The sequence below is a fragment of the Gadus morhua genome, chromosome 16 (assembly GCF_902167405.1).
Source record: "Gadus morhua chromosome 16, gadMor3.0, whole genome shotgun sequence".
Taxonomy (NCBI): domain Eukaryota; kingdom Metazoa; phylum Chordata; class Actinopteri; order Gadiformes; family Gadidae; genus Gadus; species Gadus morhua.
In genome coordinates, this window is record NC_044063.1 from 24,270,383 (window position 1) to 24,294,619 (window position 24,237).

At 43.5% G+C, this 24,237-nt stretch overlaps 1 protein-coding gene across 1 annotated transcript in view; it reads left to right on the top strand.

Annotated features, from left to right (window-relative positions):
- Positions 1-24,237, top strand: part of slc36a4 (solute carrier family 36 member 4) — a 112,259-nt gene that overhangs the window by 20,179 nt on the left and 67,843 nt on the right. The window contains exons 8-10 of the mRNA XM_030380942.1: positions 679-966; positions 3,490-3,588; positions 17,635-17,804. Coding sequence (XP_030236802.1) covers positions 679-966; positions 3,490-3,588; positions 17,635-17,804 — 557 coding nt within the window. The remainder of the gene's footprint in view (positions 1-678; positions 967-3,489; positions 3,589-17,634; positions 17,805-24,237) is intronic.

Below are 24,237 nucleotides of genomic sequence, written 5' to 3' on the forward strand. Positions count from 1 at the left end.
AGTGACATTGATATAAAGATTTTCTGATCATTATTTCTCCTTGACGCTTAGCTCTTCTCGCTCATGGCAGAGGGCTATGCTTATCGACGTGCAATGGTCCAATTCACTCCCAGCTGCGTGTTAATGATAAGCCACCCACCACACTTCTCAAAGTTGTCGTTCTTCACTGTGTGCAGATTTTGGATCTGCGATGGGAGTCGGTTTAGTGCGCTCTGTACTCACAGCATTTGATGCAGTTTGCTGATATACTCTGGTTAAATGAAAACTGATTTAAAGAAGCCCTGCCTTATTTGCTGTGCAAGATAATGCACTGTCCCCATTATGATTATAGCAGAAAGAGATTTCAGGGTTTGAGAATGTGAGAACAATATTCAACTGGTGAATAGCAAAAATAAACAATAACAGCGGGCCAGCATACACGGCACATTTCATTCCAGTTCTTTAGTTAGTGATCTGATTTGTTAAATATGTTCTCTCTTGTTTATGTCACGCTTGGCTTTGACTGCCGGTTGTCGTTGCACGAATCCTGATGGGTCATTGATCTAGTGACTCATCGGTCCTCTACTCCAGTGTACAACTGCATTTTGTTGTGCATGTAGCCTTCTGTCGTGTGTATCACTGATCCTCTCTGGCCAGCACCCCCATTAACCCAATTAGTGTGTGTCTGCCTCTCTCCAGGTGGTGGAGGGATACCAGGAGAACAGCACGCTGGCCAGCACCTTTCCCCTGACCCTGACCAACGTCACGGCCACGCCGGTGCCCAGCGCCCAGTTGGTGGCTGACCCGACGGGGGCTGCCCCCACGGGGGGCTGGGACCTAGACCTGCGCCTCTACATGCTCTTCTCCCTGCCCTTCCTCATCGTTCTGGTCTTCCTGAAGGAGCTGCGCAACATGGCCGTGCTGTGCTTCCTGGCCAACGTGTGCATGGCCGTCAGCGTGGTGATCATCTTCCTCTACATCCTAAGCGTGAGTTTGTAATAATACAACAGAATGTTTGCAGTAATGTTGAGTAAAAGGTCAGTGTTAAATAAAATGCTGAAACTTTTATTTCTTTGCATCACAACCCAATGAGTAAAAGGTCAGTGTCAAACTAAAAGCTCTTGCATCACAACGCATTTATCATGCACACAACGAGCAGACTCCTCTGTAACACCAATGCACATGTTCAGATGTCCAACAGGGAATAAGCAAATAAATAAAACAAACAAACTCAAGAGATAGACCTTACTATTTCTTTCCCAAAGCCATCTACCCTCAAAACAAAACAATGTGCCCATGGTCTCTTCCAGTTCTCTTTCTGCTTATATAGGACAGGCAGAAAGTTACCTGAGTGTTACCGTAGACTCACTCACCTTATGCCTTCCCTCTGATGATGACCTGGGAGAATATTTTTCTATATTTGCGAATACAATCCCACACATTCACGCCCTCACTCTGCATTCACCCCCTCACTCTGCCTTCACCCCCACACTCTGCACTCACCATCTCACTCGACATTCACCCCCTCACTCTGCATTCACCCCCTCACTCTGCAAAGTTTCAAAAGTTGTCCTCATTAGCAAATAATACTGTGTCACAGGGATGTCGCTACAGATGTTAAGTGTCACAGCCTTTTCGATCAGCAGTCAAACTGCCCTAGCGTCATCTACTTATACAACATTGAAAATACAACATTGCTCAAGGGTTTGGTATAGGAGGCATTTAAGAATTCTGCAACGCTATACACAGAACCACCTAAATTATCCCTACGTACCTTTTTAAATCTGCGTCTGGATCCTTGGTAATGATATTGGTTGTCTTGAAACCATGAGTCCATCCTGGAGTCTGTCTCTGCCCTCACCACATGTTTGGACAACGAAAACGATGGTGTCTCAGCCATTGTTGGCAGAACAAATGACACAGGATTCACAGAAAGTATCCCTGAACAACCTTGCCGTCCCCATTTTTAGATTACCCCTAGGATTGATGTGTGTTATCATGAATATTGATAGATACCACATTCATCTACATCCATCTCTACTAGCCAGCAGGTTCTGTATTGAGATTATCACTGTTCTGTGTTTGTGTGTGTGTGTGTGTGTGTGTGTGTGTGTGTGTGCGTGTGTGAGCGTATGCACGTGTATAGATATGTGCAAGTTCAAGCTTGTATCCTTTGTTTTTCTGAATGCTATTGTGTAGTACTATTTATCTGGCGCGAGTGCAAACAATTGCATCGCATTGCTTACTCACGATCAACATGAAAGATGATGCTGTAACAATGGTACCAAAGTGAGAAGTATCCAAAAAAAAAGCAATGCAACAAGACAATAAAATATGTTGTTTTCATCTCACCCTGCGATAAAAGGATAATCGCTTTAAAGAGTGTCACAACTCCCTTGGTTCTTTTCGTGAATGTGGCAGAGCAAGCATGACTTCAAACTCCATTGAATATCTCCCAAGGTCTTCCTAAGAGTAAAGACAATTACAAACGTAGATCTGGAAGAATAAATACCATGGAAGATCTAGAATGAGAATGACCAGCATCGATCTAGAATGACAATGACTTGAATAGCTATTACAATGCATAATCTAAAGCTCAATTACTAATGCGCATCAAATATCCCAGCCATCATAATCGTTAACACAGCATCTCGCTGTGTAGCTCTTTGTCGTTGAGAATTCCTTGTTCTTTGTTTTTGTGTCGTGTCAGGTTTGAAGGAGTCAGAGGTTGAGAGGTTAGTAGTTCTAGTTGTGCATTTGAGTTGGTAGATTTAGCTCAGGGAGTTTCAAAGTTGTTTCCATATTGTACAGTTCTAGAGCCCAGGGTAAATCCACAGCTCCGCAAAGATATGGTCCCGGAAATGGGACAATTCCTGTTCTACTTTGCACTTTGGTTTTATCTGAATAATTTGTATACATGGTGTGTCTGGATGTGGCTTTTTGTGATAAAAGTGATAAATGATAAATGTGTCTATGCCAGCAAATTGCTTCAGCACATTTTGGTCCAACTTTTTGTGTTCGGGTAAGCGCAGGCGAGAACGAGGTGGGCCATCTTTAGAATATAAGTTAAGTTGGGCGTGGCTACCGGGGACCGGGGTAGGGTTGGGGTGGCCTGGTACCTTATGCGGTCACCGTCAAACTCTTTAATTGATTGATATTTGTCTGTGTGCGTCTCTGTTCTCTCTCTTTCTCTCTGTCTGTCAGTGTCTATGTCTCTCCCTCTCTCTTCTTTCTTATCTTGCCCTTGATGTGTTCATATCCTCCTTAGTGTCTTAAACTTCTCCAAATTAGTACCCATGGGTTCTCCACATTCATCATCATCGACATTGCCCGGACAAACTTCCTCCTTCCCTGTTGCTCTTAATGGGAGGGGATTGAGCGGTGGGGATATTGGGGTATGCAGGTGACTGATGTGTTTCTCCTCTCCTTCTCCCGTCTCACCCTGTTCTGTCGATCCCCGGTTGATCACTCTGTGATTATTTCAAGTTTTCTTTGTCTTTTGGTCTGTAGGATTTCGGAGACGCCCGGCACATCCCCCTGACGGCGCCTGTGGGCAGATTCCCTTTTTTCTTTGGAACGGCCATTTTCGCCTTTGAAGGGATTGGAGTGGTGAGTCCCGTTTCCAGAGTCTTCCTCATGATGTTTAACCAGTTGTTGTATCCCACTTTCTGAAGTCTGGCTCGTACCGCATTTCAGTACCGAACCAGACATGTCGCCGTGCGTGTGGTTGCACAAGCTCACTCGTCGCATGCGCAATATTCTGTGAGCATGCTAGCATGCTAATGCTAGCAAAGCTAAGACCCTGGGCCGCTTTGAAGCGGACTAATGATTGATTGAATAATGAGGCTAATTGTTTTTTTCTTTCATTGCGAGTTATTGCGCCTCTTGTCGTCAAAGGAGTATTTTACATTTTTGAGACCTGCTTCGGCCATTTTCTAAACTTGACAACTCCGAGTTGCTCACCTACGAAATGGTAGAGCATTTTTTTTCCCCATTGACTTCCATTAAAAAAATAGCTGGGTGACCACCTGCACCAATGGAGTTTGTAATAACCAGACCACAACTCGGCCACAAGTCATCAACTTACGGTCTGGCATGATTAAGGTGCATGTACCAAATATTTGGTCATTTTGGTTTACAGGTCAGTTTTCCAGATCTGTGGGTCGGTCCAAAACTTTGAAGGTACAGCAAAATCTATCCAGACGGAACTTATGGGCATAGCCACCTTTCCTCTTCTGACCACCATTGTACACTGTATTGTAGTGTATTGTATTGTAGCACTTAATAGTAGTGTATTGTATTGTATTGTAGCACTTAACTGTGTAGCAACTGCAACTGCTGCTATCATGTCTGTAATACGGGGAATTGATTAGCCTAGCGATTGTGGTACTTGCACTTGGTTCTATGAACATCCTTTCTGTACCGACAGCGATATATTGATGCACTTCTTATGACAAATGTACTTATTGTAAGTCGCTTTGGATAAAAGCGTCTGCTAAATGCCCTAAATGTAAATGTAATTGGGGCCTTCAGAAAAAACGATTCGGCATGTCAAATAGGGCTTGAATACCAAGTTTCAAAAATCTTGGCAAACAGGGCGGGGGGTGTGACCAGGAGTAATAGCGCCCCCTGTGGTCAGAGCGATGCCAAACGACTCTTCGGAGACCTCCTTACTTTCAATTTATATATATATATATATATATATATTAGTGCTGTCAGTTTAACGCGTTATTAACGGCGTTGACGCAAACCAATTTTAACGGCGTAAATTTTTTTGTTTTGTGCGATTAACGCTCCCTTGGCTTGGCAAACGTTGTCGTTTTTTCACCTGCTGTCCAGCAACAACTAGTCACGTTAGAAAAACAACACCACCATACCGGATCCAGCTACACCGGAAACAAAACAACAAGCACGCTGCAGGAACTTGTTGGGACAAGCGAGGATACGGAGCGGGTGAAAAACTCCTTAAAAGTGTGTGTGTGTGTGTGTGTGTGTGTGTTTGTGTGTCACTCTGTTCGAGCCTGCACGAGAGTTCAATATTGTCATTAGCTGTTACATCTTTCTGACCAATCGCAATTCAAGGCCCACCTGGGCTGTACCACTTCAGGATGGGCCGCTCAGTTACTCCCCTCTAGACAAAATCGACTTGGTTGCGACGTTGACAGTTTGTGAGAGGTTTGCGGACGCACGGCTGAAGTTGCCGGACGGCGCTGCAAGGAACTTTTATAAACGCAATATTGTTATCCTGCTTTAATCAGCCCACAGCCCCGAACAGTTAACGGCCCACCGGGATTTCTCCCGACTCTCCCGATTACCACTCCCCCATTGTGTGTGTGTGTGTGTGTGTGTGTGTGTGTGTGTGTGTGTGTGTGTGTGTGTGTGTGTGTGTGTGTGTGTGTGTGTGTGTGTGTGTGTGTGTGTGTGACACTTGCTGAGCAGGAGTTTTGTTTGAAAGTTCAGTGATTGATACAAATGAAAGCCTGGGCAATGAAGTTTTACGGTAGGCCTACCACTGTCATGCACCTACCCGATGTCAAGTGGACCGGGTTGAATTCACCACGGGACTCAAGGGATATTTAGAATATAATTTTTCTTTGCGATTAAGAGTTAACTATTTTAATCACCTCACAGTACTAATATATATATTTAATTTGACAACTCTCAGGGGTTCACGTTTTGAGTGGTCGATTTTAGAGTTTATGCCCCACTCACTTGCCATGTTAGATAAAAATTAGAGCTGTCAGTTAAAAGCGTTATTAACGGCGTTAACGCAAACCAAATTTAACGGCGTTAAATTTTTTATCGCGCGATTAACGCAATTATTATATTTTTTTTCTATGGCTCAAAACAAAGAAGCAGTAGCCTGACTGCTATGTTCAAATGACATTTGTTCAAAGCAGTCGTTTAATTGCACTATAGGCTCTTTTTTTGTATCGTCCTGTTTTGATCAGTGTATATGCCAATGTTGTTATCAATAAAAAATCATTTGCACAAGGCAAGCCGATGCACTTCACCATGTTGATAAGAGAATTAAAATGAGAAGGGGACAAAATTATGGGACAAAAAAATCAAGGGATATTTAGCATAGAAAAAGAATTTGCGATTAATCACGATTCAATAGAGTTAACTATGACATTAATGCGATTAATCACGATTAAATATTTTAATCGCTTGACAGCTCTAATAAAAATATTCGAAAGATTTATTGTAAAAGAAGTATACAAAATATTTAAATGTGAATATGAATAGGGAACTGCAGTGCTATATGCACAATTATTTGGCTTTGGTTTGGTGATGATACCTCTAAAACTGTAGGAGGAGATAATTAGTGCAAATCAGGCGGAGGAATAATAATAAGGGACATTCTAACAATAGTGTGGCTTGCTTTGCAACCACACTACTAACCAATGTGTGTGTGCAAGTTGCAGCTCCTATGATCCCATAGGTCTCCAAAACGTCTAGTTACACTGAAGAATCAAACACAGCTCAGATTTTAAAAAGTGATTCAGATCTAAGATGCGATGATAAGCTCCGTGGGTACTAGGGAGGAGAGTATGTTTGTGCGTGTGTATGCGTGTCCTCAATGAAAACAAGATATGAGAGAGAGGGAGAGAGGGAGGTGGCCATGGGCAGGATGATGTATGGCTTGTTCCCTTGCATATTGACTGAGGGGCACAGGAGTTTTCACTCACCGGCCCTACACAATTAATCAAGCCTCAGATGGCCATCACTGCACTGACCCATCTAGCCGTGACCCAAGCAAAGCCTACTCCGGTCCCGGATCGCACCATCTCTCTGTCAGGAGAGAGAGGGAGAGGGAGAGGGAGAGAGAGAGAGGGCGAGGAGGACAGAGGGAGAGAAAGGGAAGGACAGAAGGGAGGGGGAGAAGATGAATATAAAAAGAGGTTAGCCAAGTTAAGATAAGTTGAGATAACTTTCTTCTTTCAAGTTGTGGCCGCGCTGCATCACTGAAGCCCATCCCACCACCCCACACCCACCCACCCTTCCTTCTCCTCCTTCCCCCCCCCCCCCCCCCCATCCAAACCAGTGGAATGATCCACGACCCCATGCGACTCCTCGCTCACGCTGACAGAATCATTATCCGGCAGGCGTGTGCGTGGCCATCAGCACACCAATCCCCGGGCGGATAAGCCTGGAGGAGCATACCTTGTAGAGGTACATATCACCCTAGCCCCCCCAAAAGCCCACCCCACCCTGATCGGGTGGCGAGGGGGGGTAAGCGATTCACCGGCACAACCTCATCTGACGGAGGGGATTTCTCTCCCGGGGTTGGCGAGACGCTCCCGCGAGTCGCAGTGGGTTCATATCTCACAAGGGACCTGAGGCGATAAAGACGTCCTCCATCCTCCCATGCACCGCATTATTCAGCATTCAGCATTCAGCATTCAGCATTCACAAAATATGAGATGAGGTCACACATGAATGATCCATGTTGGGTAAAATGGGGTCAATTTCCCTTGAATATTGGGACACTCCATCAGGAATATAAACATGGTGATAAAAGCCGCCCAAGTAAAAGTAGAGAATGGAATCAGGTGGAATAACTCCTCTTGTTGATGGTTTAACAATGGTAACAAGGAATTCTTCGCACCACCACCGACACAAGCCGTCCAACTAACAGTATTCAGAACTCCCATTAGGGGCATCTTGTTAGCAGGCTGCAGTGCATGACATGCCACGCCAGGCCCCATTTCTCCTTCAGAATCTCCCCTCTTCTAGCTTTAATTGCCACAGTCTGGCCTGTAAGTTGTTCTTTTGGAACCGGAGGCTAGTTGTCGAAGTCTGTGGCCTTGTTGCATTGCGTTTGTCTCAACCTTTTTAATTCCCGTGTTTTCCCACTGTCCATCGGCTCTCATGAGGGTAGAGAAATGTGTCGGTGCGCTCAGATAATGCCGAGTCTTTGCTGGCAAACCTCACCCCTCCTTCCCAGCTCTTCCATGATGCTTTAGTTCTGCTGTGAATCTTTCTCAAAACCTGTGTCTCCGCATTAACGTCAAAAGCTTTGTTTGCTTGAGGCAGCAGATGTAACAGACTCTTAGAACTAGTTTTGCTATCTCTAATGCTGGGTGTGTGTGTGTGTGTGTGTGTGGGGGGGGGGGGGGGGGGCTTAGGCAAGGTGAACTACAGAGAACGAGTGTTAAAAGCAAAGAAGATGATTAGGGAAGAACTTTTGGAATGCTAATTTTCTTTTTTAACAGACACCCATTTCACCCTTTTCGGAAGGTTATTTGTATATTTAATACTTGGGCTCCTTTTGTGTTGGGGTAAGGCGGGGGGATCAGAGTGAAAATTTGCATGGCTTTAATATTCTCCCCTTACAGAAGTCTTTGCCTGGCAGCTTGAAAGGGAAGGCGGCCCCACTCATTTTGGACAGTCACTTTAACCGAACATCAAGAGTGGAAGATGAGTTGGCAGAGAGCTGATCTCCAGCTCCTTCTTTTCTCAGAGGAAGGGTCTTTTTTCAACCTCAACAAAAAAGTGCATTTCGATTCCGACGCAATTTATTTAGGCCTTGTGATTTGTCCTGGTTTGAAAGGCAATAGGTCCTTAATAGCTCGCTGATTCGGAGTTGTGTTTGTGTGTTTTATAAATGTGGGTATTTATGAATGTGTGTGACACATGCGCATAGGTACACATAACATAAGTATATATATTCCACATGTAATCCACTGGAATTTGAGGTTTTCAGAGGTTGAGTGCCTTTTAAAAATTCAGTTTGGTGAGTTGCAGATTTGGCTTCATTAGCTTTTCTAGCCATCCCCTCTCTGAACAGCTGTGCTGACCTGGGGTGAGTGGGGTGTTGTGTTGAGGCGTTTGTGTGCTGGTGCGATTACTTTTTCACCCTGGTCTCGTGTTTTCATCAAATTTTCAAAGCTGCACGTGCGTATCGATTCCGGCACGTTGTCATTTTCTCCTACTTCAACAACTTGACCACCGGGTCAATTTTTCCCTCACCCCTCCTGAAGCGAGAGAGAGAAAGAAAAACAAGGAAAAATTTAATCCAACAACCTGCAGGCAGAATTTCATGACGATATCATAGTTATAAAATGCAAATGGATGAGCCGTTGTTGCCATAATGCCCTGTCTGAAGTCATGATGATACACATCTGGGGGAAAGCCCGCAATTGCAGTATAAACCAGGTCTATTGTTAGTAGTAGTACACTGTATGTACATACACGGGTCTGCAGAACCAGTGAAACCAAGGGGAATCGGGTTAAGGGATGGGCTGTAGTACCAGATGGGAAATCAAATGGGTTCTGACTCAAATGGGTCAGGACCTCTCAACCTTTACGCGGTGAAACAGCCGTAATGATTTTTCTGTCTGAATGACGAATCACATTCTTTGTGGTGTGGGCTATTTCTTATAATATGCCTCACAAATTGGAAATCATCATAATTAGGTCATTATCATTTGGGTAAAGGTCTTTGGACATTTTGACCCACCTTTCAGTAGCAGGCCATTGACGAGGAACATGCAACATCTCAGTTCTGAGCTTGGTCATCGATATACCCAGGAAACATGAAGAGATCATACAAAACTATGAGAAAAGTAGTTGAACGAACATTTCTGCTGCAGCCCATTGCAAATAAACAAATAAATGAAATAGTTGAGTCTATGAAATAGACTTGACATTGCTATTGTCCTACTGGCAACAGCGGGAAGCCTTCTTTAGTAAGATGGACACTATTTGAGGGTTTGGGTTTTCTTAAGAGAAATCCCTGTTGCCTTGTTTATTTATTTATAGATCTATAAGTGTTCCAGAGAAAAGGATTAAGGGATGAGGTTTTGCACCATAGCCGCCTTGGCTTGCATTTCTAATCTTCATATTGTCCCACATAGTGTCACTCTAAATTCACAAATCCAAATCTTTGGAATTCTAACATTGGCAACATCTTGCTTATATTCATCTTTCACCTTTGCCTTGGCAATATCCAATTCAGTCTTTTGCTTCTGTGACTAGGGAAGCAAGATGTGAAACTTGGAGTTAATAGGACCTTTAACTTTGTTTTTCAAATCAACTAGTAATGGAGAGTTAATTAATTGGAAGCGAGAGTAGTGCAGTAATGAGTAAAGTCTCTTATTCAATGCATTGGATGCTTTCATGCTCTCCATTCCAATGGGGAATGCTGTGTTGGTCCTGTCCGGTTCTTTACAGATTAATACTTTACGATGATTGAGTCTTCTGCACCTCGTATCAAATATGTGCATCTTTCCAAAGCAATACCATTAAACAATTGTGACAGTATTTCTCACTATTGAGAGCAGCCTTGCACGCTCCCTGATTTACTTCCAACATTGTTTCACAGTGCTTGCTCTTTTCGTTCAATCTTTTAAGATGTTGTCTTTCTCTCAATACACATTTATCTCACATATCTTACGTTCCCCATCTCCACTTTCCTCTACCTGTGTTTGCTTTGCTCTGGCCCTGCGCAGTGCATGGCAGTTTTACAAACAGGAAATTAGTTTGTCTGCATGCCTGTATATATTTCCACAACAGGGGTTCTGTGATCAACCACATATGCAGTACGTCATCATAATCTTTCCATTTCATGAAATATGCAAGACAGTATTCCCAATGGAAAAATCAAATTTTATTTTAATTATATTTACTAATATTGTATAGAATAAGGAAAGAAAGGAAAGGGAAGCATGTTAAGAAAAGCACTTATTTATTTATTTGTGCTCAACATGGTCATGCGTGTTTATTGCTAGGCATTGCACATGCCGAGGGGCATTTCATAAACGTGAGGAGCATGCGTTGTGTTGTCATCGGTACGCAGTTGGGCCTTGTAAGAAGGACTTGCTGCGGAGCACACTATCTTGCATTCCTGGCTCCTCTGTGTGTGCGCCAGGACCACTCGTTCACCAATCACCGTCTGTCTATGGCGGCGCCTGGCGGCACCTGGGCCCACGTGTCAGCTCATTAACTCTGACACACACACACACACACACACACACACAGGCGCTCCACACACTGCTCTTAGTCCCTCCCCTTCTCCCTCCCTCTCTCTTTCCCTCTCGCATTATGGTGAAAATTATTTTGAAATGTAAAACAAAAATCCACATTCGCACAAAGACTTGAACAATATACTTATAAATAAATAATAAAACCTAAGTACACTACAATAATTTAACCGTAACCCTTAATAATTCTAATAAATAATAGCAAAATAATGAAGTGCAAACTTCTATATGCTAAATGATAAAAATATAAGTAAAGATATATGGTATAACACTAGCAGTGCTTTCTTAGTAATTTTGGTAGTATAAAAGCTAGGAATACATAATGTTGAATGAATACGTAACTGGAATACGAGACCGAATTCACACGTATTTAAAACGAGTCAGGAGCGAAGGAACGTACCATGTCAATAACAATGCTATACACTATATATGAAACACTCAACTTACACACACACACACAGAACATATGACAAAAAAAACTTGTATTAACATTATAAACATTATAAAGATTATAACGGTTGTAAGATTCAAGAAACGCGCTAAACTATTGGGTTGGAATCATTGCGAAAAGTTTGCAGTGCCTTATGGGATGAGTAGTTCCTTCCATCTTCACAAAAAATAATGTACACAGTCTTGTACCTTTTGCCTTTTCTTCCATTTCCAAATAATTTTTTGCCCTGAATCAAACGTTGTGGTCACGACTACCTTGACAAACTATTGGCCTGGTTCCAGGCTTTGAAACTCTTAATATAACTATTTTACGAAAAGTCTATGGAGAAAATGAATGGGAAATAAACTTCCGGGACCAGAGCTATTATAAAGGGAGCGGTCACTGCTGCACTCTATTGACCAGTGCCAAATTACCAAAAGTAAGAAGTCTTATCGCACAGAGAGACAAGCGGCGGGAGTCACAGAGAGGGAACTGAGATCTCAAAAAACACGCTCCTAGCGATCATTGAGAGAAGGAGCGGACCACTGAAACATAAATATTTCAATCGGCAGCTCGGGCATGGCACCGGAAAGTGCATTGAAAGTTGGTCCGGTAGGTACCAGTCGCTAAAGAACTGGTACCATAATGGTACCGCGATTGGGTACCAAACCCATTGCAGCACAGGACAGTTACTTTGAAATGAATATTGAAACTGGGAGCCTTAAATAAATTACACTAATGTGGAGATCATTTTATGTTGCTCCAGTCAGAATCATTCTAAACCCTCCATACTCTTTAATATTCTAAATCAAAGCACTCAAAGCAACTCCAAATTTCGACCGAAAAGCACATCACGTCTCTGCAGCCATGCAGAGTATGCATATAAGAAAATGTTTTTTAATTAAAAATCGTAGATCTTTGACTCATACATTCATTCGCTGTAATCCCATTCAAATACAAGACTCGTATCTACTCAGAAGGTTTTAAGGTTAATGAAAATTGAAAAAATTATAATCAAAACTTGATTACAATCTGTAATGTCTTGCAACTCATTCCTTGAGAATCATGCCAGCATTATCACTATGCTATAGAGTTGTTCTTTTTTTTAATTATTTCTTTAGGTTATTGTAAATTGTTAGGTCACATCGTTAGTTATTAATTTGGTAGCAATAGGGTTTTTTGGAAGGATTCGTCATTGTGGGGAGACATTTATGGGTTTGAAACTGCCACAGCGTTTTTCATGCGAGACACCTCCCTCAATCACGAACCCAACACTCCTGATACATAATATGCTTCAACCAATCCGTGTTTCTATTTCGAATCGATAGGATTTTCTGGTGGAATTAACCTTGACCATTCAGAGGTACAGAAAAAATCAGACTATCTTAGCCCCTTTCAGTATTGTTATGTATTCTCTTTCAGCTACTTGTCCCAGTACAATGCTCCATCTTTGTGGAGTTTAACTGAATCTGGGAGGAGTATTTGCTAGGGATTTAATTAGTTGTCATGGAATAATATTATATTATCAGTCCGTTTTACAATGAGGAAATTTGACAAGAATTCAAACATTGTAAACTATGATCAATAAGCACATTAACACTCATATTCAAAAACACAACCCCCCCCCCACACACACGCACGCACACACATACGCACACACACGTCCGCACACTTATATTATGTCGAGCTGTTGTATTAAAGCGATGTTGGGTGACGTCACTTCTGACTTTGACAAACTATTGGCTGGGTTCCAGGCTTGAAACTCTTAACATAACCATTTTAGGAAAGTCAATGGAGAAAATGAATGGGAAATTTACACACATGCACAATATTCTATTGAGGTGTTGTATTAAAGCGATGTTGGGTGTTACTTCTGTTGGTATTTGAAGCGAGATCCCATACAAACAGAGCCAGCTCGCCCATCCCTTCCGAGTTTCGTGCATTCAGGAAAAACAAGCGCAAAACCCCAGAACACCCAACCCTTGTTGGTGATTGGTTGAAGTACTATTTATTTTGGTTTTGAGTGGTATACTTTGGCAGATTGGTGTTTCGGTAAATCTAATTTAGCTATTTTAATAGAAAACTCAGAAGGACCGGAACATGTCGACTGTGACAGGGATGTGTCAGTGTTGCTTGCTGTTTTTTAACAGCTAACTAATATCTTACTCGTATGATCATCAACATAGAAGCAATGCCGTTTTTGCCAAATTTCCCAAACACAACGTGAAAGTTCCACTCTGTTGCGAACGCAGGTGCCTTCTCTTTGTGCCGAAGCACGCAGACGTCATGACCAAGGGGCACCGGTGGTCTCGTGTGTGTGGACATGTCTGGGCAGCGGTCGACTCGAGAAAGTTTAGCTTTTCGCCCACTTATAGTATGACGTCAGATTGCGTGTGGATTGTGAAGCTCTGTCTGAGCAGCATCGTTTATTTACCCTGCGCATCGGAGTGAGGGTTAGGCTTCCCGGACACCTATAGTATAACGTTACTTATGTGGCACAATGCCTTTTCTAATTGTGGTCGTCGTTCTAGTCGTAACCATGGGGATAACATTCCGCCCCCTTTCATAAAACTCTCAACCCAGAAGGCATTTTCTTAAATGTCATGTCAAATTCCAGATTAAACAGTTGGTTCACTGGCTCGTTAAACTATTTCTGCTTATCCAATTTTCATAGTTAATATACTCTCTGCCTCCGTTTGTCTCTGCTTCCTGGCTGGCTACCTCTTATTAACAACTCAGTTTGTCGCGGTCCACTGCCGCCTCTGGTAATAATCGTCCCACTGGTTAAAAGCAGGGCAGCAGAAGCATCCAATTGGTTAGTGTGACAAAGTTGTCCTCGTGTAGCTGATGCTTACGGTTTTCCCTTCAGAAGAGGTGAATTAATTCAAGCTGCTGGTGGTTCGTTCACTCCTAAGGTTGTTCGAGTCCAACAAAAGGCTGCTTTACCTAATCACCCCTCCGGATTCACATGCCTGCATACTTCAAAGTAGCATGAGGGCTGTCCACTCTGAACCAATCTGCCGTTGAATGTCGAATCAAAAGTAAATGAGAGGAGCAGAAGCGTGGATAAGGCTTAACTCTGTGTTATCTGAAAACACAGCAGCAGTTGTGTAGTAGGTCAGCAGGGCTGATGAGGATTGGGGACAAGAGATGTTGATGGTGTGGGACCTATCCTTCAAAAGACAGCTGTACATAATGACCGTTTTGTTTGACATAAATCAAAGTAAAATCACAGGGAAAACACAAAACAAATATTTTTTTCCTACTATGAGCGATTGTAGCACCCCCGGGTTTACCCGAGATGGTACTGTTCCTACTCTTTCTTTTGCATGTCAGGACTGGCCTGCAGCATGGTCTGGAGAGATGTGGGCACCTCTTCAACTCACAGGGATAAATGGGGTTCTTTAGCCCCTGCCGGCCGGTTAGAGAGGTGTCCCTCGAGATCCATTAGAGTGAAACAGCACAGATTTACCTCAACTAAGCCTGGCTGTTGGCCAGTAACAGGGATGTACTCCCTCGCCTTACCCTGAATCCCAAAGCCGTAGAGGTAGACGTAAGGCCTTTAAACCCCCTCAAGCGCATCTCCCCAAGAAGCTCTCTACTCCATCACGACGATGTCCAGCCTGGGTCTTGATGGCACTGCAGGAATAGCCTGTCAAGATAAATTCCTCGTGGAAAATAGTTGATCAAAATGAGTCACAAGAAATGAAAGCAGATATTTGTCAATGGGGTGTTTTTATTTATGAAAAACTTGATAGAAAACCAGGTGGGGAAATCCAAGTTGATATGCTGCTCAACATGTTTGATCTTATTATATACAAGTGCACTTTATTCAAGCTTCATATTGGGGGTTCAAACGAGTACCTGTTTGACTAGTAACTTTTGATAGCTACCCCTAACACTTGCAATCTCGCATTGTTTCACTTTTGTGAGTGCATAAATAGTATTTAGCTGCAGCCCTGATCAGCATATTAATTCCGCTTTGAATGATGGGCAGCCAAATCAAGAAAACGATGACGGATGACTAAATCCAGCAAAATATCGGGCAGATTCTTTGCCCCAATTGTGTGACCCAAGATGGTCCCTTGGAGGTGTTTTCTGCATTGTTTGGCCATGCAGTAAGCTGGGAAATAGGCAAGGCTGAAATATGTTCGGGAACCATTAATGGTGTAGGCCTCCAAATGCCCATTCCCCTACCAATCTGCTTCTGGAGAGCAACTGTTCGAGACAAACGACAAAAATGAAGGCTTCAAAAACCAACATCTTCTTTCCCCCTTTTACAAAAGGACTATACAGCAGGAATGCTACATCTTTCCGAATGAACAATTATATTGTTATTAATAATATATATTCCGCGACCTGACCTCTGATGGTGACTGACTGATTATATGATATTAATATATGTTAGACTAGAGCTGACTTTGAAACTGTAGAGACTTTTTTTAATCTGTGGAGAAGTTGGATGTTTAAGGACATTTATACTCTTTTGATCACAATATAAATTAGGGCATTTAGCAGACGCTTTTATCTAAAGCGATTTACAGTACATGGGTTAATACACACATTGACACACCGACGGCAGAGTCAACCATGCAGGGCGACAGCCAACTCGTCAGGAGCAGTTAAGGTTGAGTGTCTTGCTCAGGAACACATCAACACTTTCGGTTACAAATCAACTGCTATACCTCCTGAGCTAAACCGACCCGATATCATAGATCAACTGTGAATTTCTGCTCTCAGCTATGCAGCAACCCATGTTGCTTTTTTCTGCGTTTTACTGTTTTATTCTGTGTTATATATGCCGGTTTTGATGCCGGAGAACTATCACCAGTTGCAACAAATCAACGAGTACTTCAGTATGTTCAGCGGCAACATTAAAGAAAAAACACAGAATAGAAATAGAAACATTTTCAAAATAAACAAAATAAATGGCTAAACAAGAAAAAAGAACAAGAAAACTAAACCAAACACTATCACAGATGTAGTTTAAACTACATCCAATATTGTGAATAAATGAAACTTCACTGTAAGGTCTGGTAGGTTCTTCACAGACTTGGCTCGAGGTTTGGATTTGGGTGTTTGCTGATGCTAAAAGTGCGTCACTATGCAGCAGTTTGTAAAGCTAGAATAAAGAGTCAAACACTCACACAGCAAGAAGCCAATCAGCACAGTCTCTAATAAGAAGAAGTATGTATTTTCTGTTTTTGGTAACATTGACTATTTTTAATTTACCAATGAAAATTACAAAAATACATGTATCTTTTACATATTCTTAGACTACAGCTAAAATAAAACGACACATAAAGCAAAGTTGCTCCACGTTGGGATTTTAGGTTTGATTGTATGACTCTGCCATTGTTGAAGGAAGCTGATACTAAAGAAGTCTAGGAATTGGTTGTCAGTCCTTTAACAGATCTTCTACCAAGGTAAAACAATGCCCCTCTTCCACTACTGGATTAGCAGTGTCCTCATCTCCATGTCATTCTAAAATTAACTGTACTACATTTTTTAACAAGCATGAGTTCCTTAGAAATGCCCCTAAACCTCTGGGCTCCGGGGCTGTTTAAGGTGTGAATGTGAATAGCTCAAGAGTACAATGGACCGTAAGAGGGCTCTGGAACTGGGATGCAATGAGACAGTGGGGACACTGCCATCAGAGCCCCTTTCACACTCCCAATTACAGCTCCCCCCTGCCCTTGAGCACAAGTTTCATGAGCTAGTGTCATGACTTTTACATGAGAAGAAAAATTAAACGGAGGCAGTGGCCGGCAGTGGCCGGCAGTGGCGATGGCTTTCTCTGTATCCGTTGGTCCCGGGCTTGCTGATCCCCATCCCCCCAGGGACAGACCTTCACTGTGGGTTTGGTGTGGGATGAATAATGCTGCTGGTCCACTCTCCAGGGGTCTTTCTGCTGTACATGAGATATACTTGCAGCCAGGTTCCTGTCATCGTTCTTGAGGGGGAGCCACAGCACCAATGCAATTATAAAATACTCGTCGTATATTCTGTGCGTTGCACTTTCCTGTGAAACTTACTGATGAAATATTTAAGAAATGTCATTATTCTACGAACTATGTTCTTGAGTACTAACCTTCCTTTTGGTACCCAATTTTCCCTACACTGTATGATCCAGGCAATCCAATATGTCCCTAGTAATGTTTATTTATGGACTTTTTAATGCACATATCAATACTGTCTGAAATGCACAAACTCAACACATGCTGTATCTCTCTCCAGGTGCTGCCCTTGGAGAACCAGATGAGGGATCCCAAGCGCTTCCCCATGGCCCTGAACATCGGCATGGGCATCGTGACCGTCCTCTACGTGACATTGGGGACACTGGGCTACCTCCACTTTGGCGACAGCATTAAAGGCAGCATCACTCTGAACCTGCCGCACGATGCCTGGTTAGTGTCCCAGCGCATACCGCCCCCCCCCACCCACCGGTAGCTAATCCAAGGAACTTTTTGATGAGCTCCACTTCACCATCTGCCGTTTTAATCTTACGCGACTGATTGTACCACGTTGTGATTGATTGCGGTTGTCATTTATCCACACCTACGTCTTTCTGATTAAATTTGAGCTCGGTGTCTCACTTTCCGCATAAACGGTGGCATGATCCGGAAGAGGCACTGATGTAAACCAATCAGAAAAAGTGATTGTAGCACCTATATTTAGTGTTGGAGGTGTAGTTGGACAGAAAAAAAAACTGCAATCTATAATATCTCTCTCATGCCACATTTGGACAGCAATCCTTAAACAGCCGGGCACACTTCCCAGCAGCTTGACCAGCAATCCCAAATCACACTAATTTTCATTCCACATCACACAGATCATTCACTCTAGGCCAGGGGTGCCCAACCTTTTTTGACCCAAGATCTACTTTTCAAGTAGCCAACCTCCCGAGATCTACCAGCCTAGTGTCAGCATTGCAAACCTACCTTCAAGCGGGGGGGGACGGGGGGGGACGTGAACCTACGGACTTTAGTGGGGGTTTCATTCCATCTACGCGCGGCACCTTCTCAACAATAATCAATAATCTTCCTCCCACTCAGGGTGAATATGGTAGGTCTTACCTCATTTCCCCTCAGCCATGCCAACGTTTAGGAGTGCGTAACTACTGTTGACGGCTTTCAACTGCTGTTGACAGCGCATGCGCTACCGCGCGTATATGTCCCGCGCAAATTGTATTTTAATTAAAAAAAAAAAAAAATTTTTTTTTTTTTTTTTTCTTCACCCCTCGCGGTCGACTTGGGATCTGTCGGCGGTCTACTGGTAGACCGCGATCGACTGGTTGGGCACCCCTGCTCTAGGCTATATGGATCCTACAGCCTTTTCTGAAGAGTTGCCTTTTTCTTTCGAGGTGCGGTGTCTACATTTTGTGGCATCTAGAGGTAAGGTTACAGATTGCAAACTGAATCCTGTGTTTCTGTCAGTTTTTGCCTACCAGTTTGTGAACATTCAACTTTACTGTTTGTGCAAGGTGTGTGTGGATCTGTGGAGCTTCGTCTTTGCAGCCTTTATGTTTTCTGGCTTACTGAGCCCGAAAACGCAGAGGGTGGGTTAGGTTTCCCTGGCACTTAAAGAGCAAGTGAACCCACAAAAGTTTTTTCTGCTCTGATGTTTGTGAAGTGCCTTTTTCCGAGGCAGTAGGACGTCACGATCAAGGGACACTGGCGGCGAGGTGTGTGTTGATGTTTAGAGCTCTTTCTGGGCAGTAGTTGACTGCGGCGTCCGAAAGAAAGTTAAGCTTCTCGAACTTCCGAGAGAGGATTAGGCCTCCTGGACGTCTTAAGTGTAGTGTCGCATTTCATATTCAACATCACTCATTATTACGCTCATATATAACTAAGGAACTAAAAAGGTATCGCAGAATTACCGTCACCATAGTGATAACCTTCTTCCTAGAACTCTCCCAACACATTTATTTGGAATTCAGTGGAAAACTGGCACAATTAGGTATAGAGTGTGTGTGTGTGTCTGTGTCTGTGTGTGTGTGCAGCTCGTCTGGGAAGCATTTTATTTTGATAGCTGCATCCAAGGGATGGCATTATTTTAATTCTCATATTGTTAAAGATGATAGCGGGGGTGGCATTACACTTTTATTGAAAGTTGATTGAATTCAAAAGTATTCTCTCCAGAGCCGTTTCTCCGTTCAGGGCATCTGTTGCAACTTGCTGTTGCAACATGGCTATGTGGAAGATGACCCACTCCCAATGTAGATAAAAATGGATTATTCTACGGTAAAGGGAAAAAAACAATCCTTATTTTCATTGTATTATACATTAATTAAAACATTCTTCTGAATATTACATCCCATTTCCGTTCTGCAAGATGTCACTTAATTCCAAACACTGTACCTTATGTCTCCCATGTAGCACAGAAACAACTGCCTGCTTCAGTTCACTGTTTAATTGTGGTATGTGTAAGAGTGTAATCTTCCAATTCTCCCATTTGCAGAGAGAATGGGAAGTTTGCCATTCAATGAGAGAGAGAGAGAGAGAGAGAGAGAGAGAGAGAGAGAGAGAGAGAGAGAGAGAGAGAGAGAGAGAGAGAGAGAGAGAGAGAGAGACGCGCGAGCAGAGTGTGTGTGGGGAGTCTTTGGTGTCTGAATTTCCCCATTCAAATATATCATATTAGAAAGGTCCGTAAGGCCCAGCATCATGGATTCTAGGAATAGTTGAGTCCTACTTGCTGCACCAAAAATAACATACAAAAACAATGTTGACAGGCTCCCACTCAGTATCGACACCACGAAAAAACCTGCTCAATAACATTGGTTGGCGTAGCTGACATATGGAGTGTGTGCACTCCTCAGGGGTGGAGGAATGTGATAATGAAAGCTAATCCATTTCCATAATACCAGCAGACATGTAGTGTGTATGTCAGCATGCACCAGAGCAGGGTTGAAGAAACATTCTTCCCGTTTCAAATGATATTAGAGACAAAGCCAAATAAATCCAGCGTTCCTTGTCAACACCAAAAGTGCTTGCTCAAGATGGGTTGTTGCAGTAATAACATCTGAGTATTGTTATTTTTTAATTGAAACAACGCTCTCATGTAGGCCTGGGTGCTAATGCTATCAACGCCTGTTAGGTTTTCAAGATTACACTGAATTGACTTCAGTTTGAGACACATTTTGTGTCAAACTTAGAACAATACAAAATGGAGGTAACATTTACAATATTTGTACAATAATGAACCATTGATTAACATCAGTTAATGAAGTAATTAGCATTACAATCAACTCAAAGTTAATTAAAAGGTAACTTATGTTCTAGAAATCATCATGTTACCTATGTTTTTCATGTTAACTAAGGCATTTGTGTGTACATAATTGAGTACAGTTAGGGTAAGGGTTAACCCTCGACCAAAACTACTAACCCTAACTCGCACACTAACCCTGATGCTAATGTTGTATAATAATGCTTTTCAATGCATTAACTAATGTAAATTAATGGTTAATTAATGAAACCTTATTGTAAAGTATAAAATAAACTAACATGTATTCAATTGGATAAGGTGTACTCTGATCTGTAATATATAGTCCTGTCTTGTGTTTCTTAACTCTTGATCTCTGATCTCTCTTCTTTATCGAAGACCTGCCCACATTCACCATGAAAAGTCACATTAGCCTGTATTCAATTATACAGCCATGTTGATGATGGAGGATTAAATACCACCCTAATGGCTAAAGGTTGTTTGTGCCTATTGGGTGTATCACCTGCCACAAATCCAATTAGGCAGAGGAGAGACATCTCTAGAGAATTTCCCCCCGTAATGGATGACCCTGCAGATGTCATTAGCTCCCGAACCACAGTAAAAGTTTGGGCTTGCCACCAAATACAATATAATGCAATTGCGTAATGCAATAATGCACGTGCGGGTGGCGACAAGACCGGTTGATTTTACTGTACGGATCCGCAGTCTCTTTCAAGGCCAACACCAAAACGGCCATTAAAGCGCATATCTGCATTACTGTATCTTTATTTTGAGGTGAAGGACCACCCAGCATCCTGGCTGGGTAACCAGCTGTGAAGCCAGTGGGCAGGGAGAATGTTTTGTTTTGTTGGGGACTAGGGTCGGACCCTGTTGTCCTAACCAAGCTCCTGCCTCCTCCTTGCTCTACTTTAACACAAAGTGCACTATAAATCAACCTCTAGGAATGCCACGAGCTGCCAGAGGGCCGCCCCAACTGGTAGAATAGTCATGTATTAATGTAGTGCATGGATCATACTGCCAGTCCCCATAGATAACCAACTTCAAGTCTCCACTCCTTCTGAAACGGGGCATCCTATAAGTGACTGCCGAGGTTTATGGTTTCCTACGGACAGCGTGGCATGCGTATGGCAGTGTTCATGTGAGTAGGAGCCCCCTAAATCCCTATCACCAGAGAGTAATGATGGCCCCTGGAAGACGGTCAATAAGGTCATTCAAGACCATCTCTCAAAGGGAAGCGGCAGACAGCCGTGCTACCGTGTGGTCACAGTGTACACACACTGCACATGCACATCACGTTGGCTCGCTCGACTCCTCGCCGTCTTCTCTTCTGCTTTCTTTAACATAATCAGTCTAGCATTCATGGATTGCACAATGCTACCGTATATTATTTTCCATAAGCAGCCATACACCCATAGAGAGCTTTATTCTGTTATTACATTTTTGCATAACTCTGTTTGTTTCTTGAATGGCTATTAAATCGTACTTTCAGGCTTCTCTATCGCTCTCTGGCTCTCACTCTCTGGGCCCTATCTTGCATCCGGCGCAAGTGACTTAGTCACTGGCGCATGTGTCGTTGCTAGTTTACAACTGGCGCAGAGCGCTCTTTTGCCACTTGCGCCACTCGCCGGTAAATTAGGGAATGATCTTGCGCCCCAAGAGGCGGTTCGGCGGAAGGAGGAGGCGTGTTCTGGCGCAAACGGTATTTTGACGTTTCTGAAAACCATTGCGCTACTGACCAGGAAATACCTGGTTTAAAGTCAGTGGCGCGTTGTTCAGACGCTATTTTAAGGGCGCATGCCTACATGCGCACCTCGCGCATACACTTTGCTTCTCTCATCTACCTAACCGCACATTCTTGGTAAATTATTTGGGAAAGAACAGCTGATGCAGCGGTTATAAGTTGTACTTTTAAATCAATGCATCTGCAAACACCGTACAGCAAACACATGTTTTCTTGACACAGACATCGTGTAGGCCTACATGCCCATAACTTTTAGGTTTGATGAGTAGGCCTATTTGATCGTGAAAAACATTGTTTTACCGCGAGTGAGTGTTAAAAAGAATGAATGAATGCGGGCGCGCGTGTGTGCTCTGTTTAAACACACGCAAACTAAACACTCTCATCATCATCTCATCTTCGTTCGCTTATCCGGGGTCGGGTCGCGGGGGGAGCAGCTCAAGCAGGGGGCCCCAGACTTCCCTTTCCCGGGCCACATTGACCAGCTCTGACGGGGGGATCCCGAGGCGTTCCCAGGCCAGTGTTGAGATATAATCCCTCCACCTAGTCCTGGGTCTTCCCCGAGGTCTCCTCCCCACTGGACGTGCCTGAAACACCTCCCAAGGGAGGCGCCCAGTGGGCATCGTTACCAGATGCCCGAACCACCTCAGCTGACTCCTTTCTAAGTAAAGGAGCAGCGGCTCTAATCCGAGTTCCTCACGGATGGCTGAGCTTCTCACCCTATCCCTAAGGGAGACGCCAGCCACCCTTCTGAGAAAACTCATCTCGGCCGCTTGTACCCGTGATCTCGTCCTTTCGGTCATCACCCAACCCTCATGACCATAGGTGAGGATAGGAACGAAGATCGACCGGTAGATCGAGAGCTTTGCCTTGCGGCTCAGCTCTCTTTTCGTAACAACGGTGCGGTAAAGCGAACGCAATACCGCCCCCGCTGCTCCGATTCTCCGGCCAATCTCACGCTCCATAGTACCCTCACTCGCGAACAAGACCCCGAGGTACTTGAACTCCTTCACTTGGGCAAACTAAACACGTAACGCATAATACAATCAATGGCAACCAATGTCTATTACCGGGGGGACACATGCATATTAGGATAGCATACAATACTGATAAGAAACAATGTTTATAATGTATTGCGTATATCATTAAATAGAACCACAGTTACCGCATATCATATGTTATAGCCTATCATACGTTTTCTTTGCCGACATTTATTTGAGGACTCAGTATTTCTGAAGTTGTGGAAGAAACCCCCTTATTCCATGTGTGAATTAGGCCATATTATTTGGCAATATACTAAGCCATTTGCAGTTTGAAATTCATGTGCATCTGTCTCATCGGAGACTGCAGACGCGCTGTCTAAATATCAACTCGTCCGATTCAAATGCGCTCATGGCTCTTAAAGGGGATGGGAGCTGGCACTCTCATTGGTTTGTTGCACGTTACGCCCAAACCACACCTACGGGTAATTAGGCTGCTTCAGACCAACCCCTTTGACACTTGCGCCGCGGCGCAAGCGTCATTTATCCGCCTGTAAAATAGCGATAGCGCCGTAGAACCGCCCACAAAGCTACGTGCGCTTTGCGCTTTCCCACTTGCGTTTCAGACCGTTAAAATAGGGCCCTCTGTCTCTCTCTCTCTGGCTCTCTCTCTGGCTCTCTGGCTCTCTCACTCGCTCTCTGGCTCTCTCTCGGCCATTGCTTATTAGCAGCCCATCCTCCTGTGCCTGCCATTGGGAAGCATGGGGAGGTTGAAGGAGTCATTGCAGGGGAACGGCCCTCCTGGTCTTAACAGCCGTGTGAACTCTCGTTCATCTCTCTTCATTGGTCCTTGGTGCTCTGTGGTTGCCAGACTGCGGTTTATAGAGTAGGCCAGCACTT